Source organism: Myodes glareolus, chromosome 18 (genome assembly GCF_982192425.1).
Source record: "Myodes glareolus chromosome 18, mMyoGla1.1, whole genome shotgun sequence".
Lineage (NCBI taxonomy): Eukaryota > Metazoa > Chordata > Mammalia > Rodentia > Cricetidae > Myodes > Myodes glareolus.
Genome location: NC_142043.1, coordinates 35,377,053 through 35,388,268, shown reverse-complemented (window position 1 = coordinate 35,388,268; position 11,216 = coordinate 35,377,053). Strand labels below are relative to the sequence as shown.

The 11,216-nt window shown below is 43.1% G+C and overlaps 1 protein-coding gene across 1 annotated transcript in view; it reads left to right on the top strand.

Moving 5' to 3' along the window:
* The first annotated feature begins 653 nt into the window (after nucleotides 1-653).
* The window catches only part of Tmem131 (transmembrane protein 131), a 163,764-nt gene continuing 153,201 nt past the window's right edge, over nucleotides 654-11,216 (top strand). The window contains exon 1 of the mRNA XM_087898067.1: nucleotides 654-1,120. Coding sequence (XP_087754193.1) covers nucleotides 946-1,120 — 175 coding nt within the window. The 5' untranslated portion in view covers nucleotides 654-945. The remainder of the gene's footprint in view (nucleotides 1,121-11,216) is intronic.

The following is an 11,216-nucleotide window of genomic DNA, read 5'->3' as shown; positions in this document are numbered from 1 at the left end:
ACAAACAAACAAACAAACAAACAACACACGAAGGGCTTTCTGTGGCCAAGATGTACGACGAGGCACCCTCTTGGGTACGAGGCTTAGGAAGGCACAAACATAAACACACAGAGGGTCCCCATTCTCAAGGAAGCACTGCCAGGAACTGAATCAGACTCTGAATACTCTCCACGTCAAAGGCACCGAGGCAGAGGAGCGACCCGGAGGAGTCACTGGCACGGATTGTCAGCTTTGGACTCCGGATACGCACTCAGCCCTTTGGAAGGCTTCGACATTGCAGTACAGACCGGGGCTTGTCCCGGCGTCGGAGGCGCGGCCGGGCCCCGCCCACGCGCCAATGCGGCTGCGCAGCATGGCCAACCCTGTCTCCCACGTGACTGCCGTCACTGCCTCCGTGAAGCTTGGGCCGCCATCTTAACTCCTGGCCAGCCCGGGTCTGCCTCCCTCCTCCTCCCGGGCCGGGCAGTGGTGACAGGGTGCGGTTGACCGCCCCGGCCCGTCCAGTCGGTGAAGCCCGTGGGAGTCTGAGGGCAGGACGAGGAGTCGGAGCTCACGGACTCCGCGGCGAACCCACGAACCGGCGGGGCCGCCCAGGTGCTGGCACGGAGGGGGCGGGACCCTGCGCCGCGCCCCGCCCCTCAGAGGCCAGCACCGGGGCCCGCGGCCCTTGCCCGTTTCCAGTATGGCCGCCCGCCGTGCCTGACCCGCGGCCTCTCCGTTCCGGCTCTTCGTAGGCGATGCCTATGCCGAGGCTGTGACTGACACTCTCGCTCCCACGCACGCACCGACCCGGACCCACGCCGGGAGCCCGAGCCCTGGGCCCACAACCGCTCTCTCATCCGGCATCTCGGCCACAGCCCGGACCACGGCTCCCGCGCCGCTGCCGTCGCCTCGCGGAGAAGGGTCGCGCCGGACCTCGAGCTCGGCGGCCCCCGGCCGGCCAGGATGGGGAAGCGGGCGGGAGGAGGAGCAGCCGCCACCGCCTCCGCGTCCTCCGGGGCCGGGCTGGAACCCGCGGCTGGCCGCGGCGGGGGTCCTCGGAGCGCGGCCACCGGCCTCCTGGGAGCGCTGCACCTGGTGATGACCCTCGTGGTGGCTGCGGCGCGGGCCGAGAAGGAAGGTGGGTGGCCGACGGCGGGCTGTGGGCGGGAGAGGGAGGCCCGCGGCGGGCGCCGGCGCGAAGTTGCTGGGTCGAGCCCCGTCCCGAGCCGGCGACTCGCTGTTCGGCAGCCAACTCGCCGCGTCGGCCGCGCGCGGTGGATCTACTGCTCTGTGATTCCTTCCCCTCCCCGTCCCCTTGTCTTCCCCTTGTCTCCTGTCAATGCCATTTCAAAACTTCCCGAGTTCTCGTATGCTCTTGCCACTTGGCCCGCTATGTGAGAAGGCACCCCGCTTTTTAGGCTTCTTGGTGACTTCAACTAGGTAAATTGCGGGACACTTGCCTTGTTTCCCCTTTGTTGGGTTTTAATTTGGGCATGCAAGACGGAGCTCACTTTAAAATACTGTGGTTAAAAGAAAATAGCGAGACTGATGGAAAGGCTTCAATGCACAGCTTCTAAAATTTAAATTTGCTGGGACATTTCCTTTGAATAGGCTGTTTCTTTAGTTTTCTTCTTCACTGTCCCTTTGCGATATTGAGGATTGTTTGCTTCATTGTTAGCCCTAAATAGAATAGCATTTGCCTCTAGTAAGCTACTGGTTTACATTTCTTGTTTAAGACCCTCGGCGTAATTCCGTGTCTTTTTCTTTGGTGTGTGAGCCCATAGAAACAAATGGCAAGTTCCCAGCTTGCAAACCTTTCACCTGTAATTCACAGTTAAAGGATCACGCCTGTTTATAAAACTTCCCTAATATTGTAAGCCTGTAAAACTGGTACTTTGACAGGGTCAGGAAATTACTTTGTAATCTTGAAGACCAAAACTGTGATTTTTGTTTGGACTACCTGTTTTTGATGAGCCCGGGGGGAATGTGAACAGTCACAAAGCCTTCATGAATTAATTCACTCATGGTGAATACTGCTTCCACCGCCCCCCCCCCCCCCCCCCCCCCCCCGCCCACAAGTAAGGAAACTAGTTAGGATATCTTTCATTACACACCAGGGATTCTCTACCCAGAAAATAATTTCTTGCCTTATAACTTTGAAGTTGTCTTCCTGTACGACTATGAAGTCCCTTGGTTTTTACTGTTATTGATTGGCAGCTGCAGAGGTAAACCAGATTAGCTTTACAGTGCAACAATGTATCCGTTTACTCTTCATTTTCTTTAAAAACATTTGCATTCCCTCATTTAACTCAAAACAGCCTCAGTCTGGTTAATATACATACATTAATCAGAGAATAGCAAGGATTTGGCAGAGGCAATATTGCTTTAAGTGTAAAAATGCTGTTTTAAGATCGTCAGGCCTGAGATTGTCATAATTCATATTATTTATGATCTCCTGTTACTGTTGTTATGGGTGACCATGGTAGCCAACATTTGGACATGTGTGTTGAGCAAACCCTTTATAGTTATAACTTAATGGGCATGTCTTCTTGTGTTTCACGGAGACCTGGGAGGCTCTTGTTCTGCTTTTCTGTTGATTGCCCTGTATAGTGCAGGCACACAGTAGGCATCTAACCTTTGAGTAAAAGACTGTTCTCGTGAACTGGTAGCACAGGGACCTGAAGCAGTAATTGTGTCTAAGTTTGTGTTATCCTTCTAAAGCTGCCTATTTTTCCAATTGCCATTTTATATGCTAATTTTGGGGGGTACAGTTAAGTAAATGACTACTTTATGAGGACATCAGCTTAAAATATATTTGCTCATTCTCCATGTGCAGTTTACAAGTATCCATGCACTTCTCTCATATTCATAAATACGTGTAAAGCCTGCAGAATAGCTGCCAAGGTGTTAAGTACGAAAAGTGATCAAGCCACTGGACCTCCCTGAATCAGACAGCCTTGGTGGTTGTGCTGTATCTGGGGGAATAATTTGTATGGACAAAATAGTTATTTAAGATATTAAGAGTAATTCGAGTGGTGGTGACACATACCTTTAATCCCAGCACTTGGGGGGCAGAGGGAGGGATCCCTGAGTGTAAAGCCAACCTGGTCTACAGAGAGACTAGGACAGCCAGGGCTACACAGAGAAACCCTGTCTCGAAAAACAAAGAAACAAATAAATAAAATAAAAAGATTATTAATGTTTTATTTATTAATATAGATCATAGGCCTTGGTCTCTCATAAATGGGTCTGGTTTTAATCAAATGTTCCCAAAAGTTCTTCCAATAAAATGTTCTACTCTCTAAACATACTTCTAGATCAAGTTCCAGGCTTTTTTTTTTTTCTTTAATAAGTAGGGGAAATGGAATTGATTTTCCCCCAGGATTGTGACACAGTGTCTTTGGCCTCTGTTGTGGCACTAATACAGCGTTTGACCCACAAGAGCGTTGTTGAGTTGTCTCTTTTTTCTCCCCAGCAAGTTTGGGCAAATTGTAAAGATAGCTTTTCAGTTTATCTGTTTATACTCCAAGTATTGTCTGTGTCAAGTAGTATAGTTTGAATTTTCCATGAAGGGATATACCAACAATTTTAGTGGTGGTTCTTTGGGCATTTTGTATGTTTGTATGTTTTTTTTTCCCCCTGCATTGCAGTAGAATTTTACTAGGAAACCAAGACAAAGTAAAAGTCACTGTCTCCTAAAAAGCTGCAGGCAAAGCTGGATTGCCTAATGCGGTTCATCATGTTTGAACTAGATGATCATTTTCTTGACAGGACATGAGCCATTCCTTGTCTTAACATCCTTATGTCTTAGGGCTCGTATCTTCACACCTATCTTAACTGATCTGTGAAGTGTGTTGAGCTGGTCCAGAGGAAAGGGACCTTTGACAGCATTTTGATTGTGCTTGAATGTTTGTAAAAACTTTGAGACAGTTGCCAGACATAAAGTTACTTTAATTACCACATATAAGCAACTTATTTTGATTAGGGTCAAGATTTTTCTTGAGATTAAGATTTAGATACTGAAAACAGAAAGTCTTTTTGTCTGTTTCTGTACTAAAATAAATTACTAAAATATGAAGAGTGAAGATACATATATGGATGGTAGACTTAGACTTTTGACGGAATCTTGAGTTATAGATTGTGTGGCAAGTGAAGAAGTCTTTTTAAAAAGATTTATTTTATGTGTTTGAGTGTTTTGCTTGCATGTAAGTATGTTTACAGCATGAATGGCAGGTACATGCCAGAAGATGGGGTCAGCTCCCTTGGAGTTGGAGTTACAGATTGTTGTGAGCTGAGTGCTTTGGGTGTTTAGATCTGAACTTGGCTCTTCTGCATGATTAGGAAGTGCTCTTAACTGCTGAGCCACCTCTCCACCCCACTCCTGCCAATAATTTTATTTTAGAACATTTTATGTATTCATTTAATTGTGAAGTGGGTTTTGGAAGGTGTGGTGACTTTTACTCTAAATTAGTGGGAACCATTATATATCTAGTAAGTTCAACTTGGGCTGTTTCATTTCAGTCTGAAGGCTGCCTGTCTTTTCATTAACTGTCAGTTAAAGGAAAGATCAAGTTTATAATGTTAATTAAGACTTTTAATTTTTCCCATATATGATGGTTTCATACATAAATTTTTATTTTAAGCTATACTTGTGTCATAAGTACAGAAAAAATGTTAGCTGTACTTTCCTGTATTTTCTGTACAAAGCATAAGAACCAAGTGCTTAGGACTAAAGGCCAGAAGACAGGAGATAAAAAAAAAATAAAACAAAAAAACAAACCTGTTAGTGATTTGTTTTAGGGTCATAGAATCCATTAGGAGAGATATGTATTTTCTAATGTAAAGTTATATTTTAAACGTTTTTTTGAGAGTGAGATATTTTATCCTTTGGGTAGAATGGCTACATTTTGATTTAGAGTCTGTTAAATAACTTAGTACAGAATGAACACTTCACTAATGAGCTCGTTTTGCTTTTTCTAAAAGCTCCTTGGTAGTCAGAAACATAGGGGTTCTATAGTGGGAAGAAGTACCCCTTTGTTTTGCTGGTAACCAGTCTCTTCCTCTTTCCAGTATTTTCCCCCTCTCTAAATTCTTACAGCAAGTCTTCATAGGCACTGCTGAGGAGATGAGCTTTGGAAGCAGATGGAAAATCATCTAATTTGTTATCTAGAGTCTTGATAAAACATGCTCCTCTTGGGGACACAGTAATGAAAGTCTTTATTGGGTGCTCAGTATCTTAAAAACGCTCTCTTCTTGTGGCTTGATTTCTTTTTGGTTTGCTAAACCAAGACGCCTGAATTCTCTTTTTTGTCTTTTGAGAGCAGCTTGGGCTGTATATGACGAATGAACTTTGTACTTCTTGGTTGTCATTGTGTCCTAGCCAGCTGTCACTCCTCTGCATGTGCCAGTTGGATATCTGTTTTCATCTGTGTGTCTGGCCAGTAGCATACACTAAAGCCCTGGGCAAGATTAGCTTATGCCACCTCCAGTTTCCCAGTTGTTATTAGTGTCATGTTATTTCCCGGGCACATTGGACTCATTTTTGATCCTTTCCCAGGTGGTGCCAATGCCTGTGAGCCCCTCCTTTGGCCAGCTCTTCCTCCAACTTTGTCCAGCTCAGAGCACTCCCAAGTTTTGCCATTTCTGCGCAGTGTGTTGTCTGTTCATTGCTCCTTTTATTTCACGCCATTGTGTCAGTTACTGAAGTGATTCCGTGGCCGCCCTCCTTCACCCAGACTGGATTTTTTGTGAGGCATCTGTAATAAGAACATAGTTTTGAATGAAGATTTGCCTGAAATGATCTCACCTTCTACTTTTTTTTAAACCTGTGACCTGGGTGACCTGGAGTTTAGAGTTAGAGTAGGTAAAAACCTCAATTTAGGCATAGTTTTCCTTAGGAAATCTGTTACAGTAGGATATTGGGTGACACCATTTTTCTCTTTCCACATATTGCTTCAGTTTATAACTAAAATGATTTGTGTATCCTTATCTAAACCTTCATACTTCTGGGGCTGGAGAGAGAGCTCAGTATTAAGAATGTGTACTGCTCATTAGACTCATACTAGGTTTCCAACACCCACTTGGGAGGCTGACAACTTTCTCTAACTCCTATTCTGGAAGATCTGATGCCCTCTTTTGGCTCTTGAAAGAACCTGCCCTCACATGCACACTACCCCACACAGATGCACAGCAAACACATAATTAAAGTAAATAAATCTTAAAAACAAATAATGAACTATCACTACCATGACTTGAGGACTTTTAAGATCTTTAGATCCTCAAAATGGTGAGAATGACTTAGTACTCAGGGTAACAGCTGATAAATGGTGAGGCCAAGATCCCATGTAAGACATTGGTTCTCTGAGCCAAACCTCATAGTTTACAGTGAGCATTCGTGCATGTAAGTGTTGACTAGAGACAGAGTAAACACGCTAGTGTAGGACCAGTTGCTTGGTTATTTTATTTTATTTTATTTTATTTTATTTTATTTTCTAAGACTGGGTCTCCCCCTGACTATCCTGGAAGTCTGTAGAGCAAACTGGCCTTGAACTAGAGGAGATTAGTGCTTGGATTAATAAAGATGTGTACCACCACACCCAGCTAATTCCATGGTTTAATATAGTCATTATATATATATTATATATATTTTATATATATATATAAGATTTATTTATTTACTGTGTATACAGAATTCTGCCTGCATACCAAAGAGGGCACCAGATCTCATTATAGATGATTGGAAGCCACCATGTGGTTGCTGGGAATTGAACTCAGGACCTCTGGATGAATCTCTGAGTTTTTAATCTCTGAACTTTCTCTCTAGCCCTAAATAGTCATATTGTAAGCTGGACGGTGGTGACTTACACCTTTAACATCAGCATTAGGGAGGGAGGCAGAGGCAGGCAAATGTATGTGAGTTCACAGCGAGCCTGGTCTACAGAGCAAGTTCCAGGACAGCTTGGGCTATGCAGAGAAACCCTGTTTCAATTCCCCCCCCCCACCACCACCACACACAAGTCATATTCTGTCAACTTGGTAAATATTAAAATGTTCATAGACAATTCTGGATCATCAGAATTCTTATAAGGAAACATTCTTATTAGTGGATAGTTAGGGTATTGAATGTTTACTATTGGTAGCTGCTGCCTGTTGTATATGATTTAGGAGCCTATTATTGTTGCTTGGGTTAAGCAATATTGCATTCTGTAAGTACTCCATAGCTCTTGATTGGTGAGACAGGTTGTTCTAGACCTGGGCAGTATTCCCAGAAGTTGGTACTGAAGAGAATCCAAAGGCCGAGTAGAATTTGCTTTGTTGTTCATTGTTTTAGTTTGAGACAGTCTTAACTATGTTGCCTAGGGTGGCCTCCAACACCTTATTCTCCTGCTTCAGCCTCCTAAGTGCTAGGATTGAAAACAGGTGCCACCATGCCCAGGAAGATTTTGCTTTTGATAGAGAAGGGAGTCTTTTTGAGACTTCAGTCTGAATCCAAGGGTTTCAGAAGAAGCATACCTCTAGTGTTTTGGTTTTTCTTTCAAAGGCATTTGAGAAACTTTGATTTGCTTCATTCTGCTGCATACAACACATAGGGCAAAGGTCTGAAAAATGTCTAAGGTCGAAGAGGACCCTTGATATGTCTGTCATGATAGGAGTGTAAACCTGCATTATCTTTTTAAAACTGTGATAAAACTCACAAGATTTACATATTAATCACTGTAGAGGTGTTCAATTCAGTCACGTTAAGTATGTTCACATGCTGTGCAGTAGGCCTCCAGAATGCTTTCATCATGCAGAATTGGAACCCTTGTGCCTTTAAACAATTTCCATTTTTCTCCTCCACTGCCCCCTCCCCAGCCACGGTATCTGAATTTGATGATAGACGCTATATAGATAAGTGGACTCCTCCAGCATTGTCTTTTTTGACCTGTTTTATTTCACTTGGCTTAAGTCCGTAAAGCTTATGTTGCACCATGTGTTGGAATTTTCATTTTCTCCCTGTGTGGGCCAGGCTGGTCTCAAACTCAAGTGCCTCCTTTCCAAGACTACAATGCTGAGTCCATCAGCAGGCATTATCACAGTTTCTCATTTCTTTCAATACTAGAATTGAAACCAGGGCCATGTATATGCTGGTTAAGTGCTCTCTCGCTATTGTCTGAGGTTTCTGTCCTGCTCGGTCCCTCAGTCGTTAAGTCCCAAAGAATCACACAGAGGTCTACATTAACTATAAACTGATTGGCCCATTAGCTCAGGTTTCTTATTAACTCTTATAACTCTTATAACTTATATTATTATTCTTGGCTCAGTACCTTATTCAGTGAGGCAGTCACATCTTGCTTCTTCTGTGGCTGGGCCAGGACTACAGAGAGAGCTTTCCAAAATTTCCCAGAATTCTCCTGTTTCCTTGACCCACCTCTACTTCCTGCCTGGCTACTGATCAATCAGTGTTTATTTAAAATATAATTGACAGAATACAGACAATTGTCCCACTGAGCTAATATCCCTGGTTCTTTTTAACTTTTATTTTGTCTATGGCAGGGTTTCCCTCAGTTGCCTATGTTGAGTTTGCTAGGTAGCTTAAGGAAGCCTTGAACTTGGCACCTTGCTATCTCAGTATCCCAAATAGAGTAGCTATGATTCTAGATGTGTGCCATCATGCGTGGCTGTTTTTACTTTTAGTAAACAGAATCTTTGTAGCCCACACTGAATTCGAACTCAACAATCTCCTTGCCTCAACCTCCTGAGTACAGGGATTATATTTGTATTCAGCCATGCTCAGCCTGGTTTCTTAATTTAGTTAATGAGTTTTTAGCGTATAGAATAATGGGTTTCAGTATGACGTTTTCACACACAGATGTCATGGTACTTTGTTAATATTTACTCCTCTACAGCCCGCTCTGTTCTTCCTCCCCACACTGAGTTTGTTTCCCCCTTCTACTTTTGTGTCACATATACATATTTCAATTCAGATTCCACATATAAGAGAAAATACGCAATATTTTACCTTTCCTACTCTCACCATTTCCCTCACTAGCCTGTTTCTTAAACTGTGTATATCCGTGTACAGATAGATATGTGTGTGTGGGCACATATGTATGTGTGGATGTAGAAATGAGGTGACAACTTCATTATGGGCCTCACTGTGTAGCTCTGGCTGTCCTGAACTCAGTATGTACACCAGGGTGGCCTCAAACTCAGAGATCTGCCTGCTTCTGCCTCTTGAGTGCTGGAATCAAAAGTGAACACCACAGTGCCTGGCTCCCCACCTTGTTTTTTGAGACAGGATTTCTCAGTGGGTCCTGAAACTTGTTTATTAGATGAGGCCTGTCTCTACCTCTTTTGAACTGGGATTGAAGCATGTTCTGCCCTGCCTGGCTGTTTGCTTGGGTGTTGACAGTCATATTCAGGTCCTTATGTTTGTACTTTTCAGACACCGAACTGTCTTTCTAACCCATGATTTCTTAACTTGTAAGGCAGAGTAGCATTCTTTATATATACATGCCCTCATTTTCATCTATCCATTCATCCATAGACACTTGGGCTGCTTCTGCCTCTTGGTTTTTATGAATGATACCATGAGTATAGGTATGTAAATACCTCTTCAGGAAATTTTCTTTCAATTCTTTGAGTGTCCAAAACTGCACTGTGTGGTAGTTTTATTTTTAATTTTTTTCAGCAGAAGACATTTTTTTTAGTAGCCACACTATTTTACAACCACACCAGTAGCACACAAAAGCTCTAATTTCAACACAGCCATGCTAACACATTCATTCATTCATTCACTTACTCATTCATTTTTGGATAGTTGCCATCTTAGAGAGTGTGAGATAATAGGCCATTGTGGTTTTGGTTTTTATTTCTCTGAAGATTAGAGATGTTGGGTGTCTTTTAATGTACCTGTTGGCCATTTATACATGTTTTCTAAGAAATGTCTAGTTAAGTCATTTGCCTGAACTTTGACCAGGTTTTTTTGTTGTTGAGTTACAGTTTCTACATATTGTGAGTATTAACTTTTTCCTGACTTGCAAATATGGTCTCTCATTGCACATGTTTCCTAGTCATTCTTTTATTATTTTCTTTGATGAACAAAGTTTTTGAGTTGAACATGGTGGTATACTAGGGATAAAGATTACCACAAGTCAAGCCCAGCCTCATCTACATAGTGAGTTCTGGGCCAACCATGGCTACATAATGAGACATTATCTAGCTTTCTCAAAAACAAAACAAAAACAAAAAATGGAAAGAGACCGAGAAAGAGAGTAAGGTGGACTGGGGATGGGGGACCTGGTATGGGATAATTGTCTTTATTCTATCATGTTTTAAATAAATGCTGATTGGCCAGGCAGGAAGTAGAGGTGGGTCAACCAGACAGGAAGTAGAGGTGGGGCGATGAGAACAGGAGAATTCTAGGAAGGAGGTAGCCCATTCCTCCCAGTCCTGCCCAGATCACGGAAGAAGCAAGATGTGACCTGCCCCACTGAGAATGGTACCCAGCCATGTGGCTAACATAGATAAGGATAATGGATTAATATAAGCTACAAGAGCTAATATGAAGCCTGAGCTAATGGGCCAATCAGTTTATATTTAATGCAGATCCTCTGTGTGATTTTCTTTGGGACCTAATAACTGTGGGGACCAAGTAGGACAAAAACCCCAACAAACAGGACCTTATGTTACAGGGACCAGAGAGGCAAGAGTGCCTGCAAGAGTTTTTGTGTACCATATGCATACAGATTGCTGAGACTAGAGGATATCATATCCCCTGGAGCTGTAATTACAGTTGTGACCCACCTGAGGTGGGGACTGGGACCTAAACCTGGTCCTTTACTGAGCGGTATGCCTTTTGCCTTTTAACTGCTGAGTCATCTCTACAGCCTTGGCAGGTCTGCTCTTAAAAAATAATTTTTGATATGGTTATATTACTATGTCTGTGCCAAAGAATTCACTAGCTAAAAATTATCTCTGCAGTAAAATTTGGGAAGTTGTGTAAGGTAACTACTGATTTGTCAGTGTGAGCAGTTTGTATAGAAGGTAACTACTGATTTGTCAGTGTGAGCAGTTTGTATAGAAGGTAACTACTGATTCGTCAGTGTGAGCAGTTTGTATAGAAGGTAACTACTGATTCGTCAGTGTGAGCAGTTTGTATAGAAGGTAACTACTGATTCGTCAGTGTGAGCAGTTTGTATAGAAGGTAACTACTGATTCGTCAGTGTGAGCAGTTTGTATAGAAGGTAACT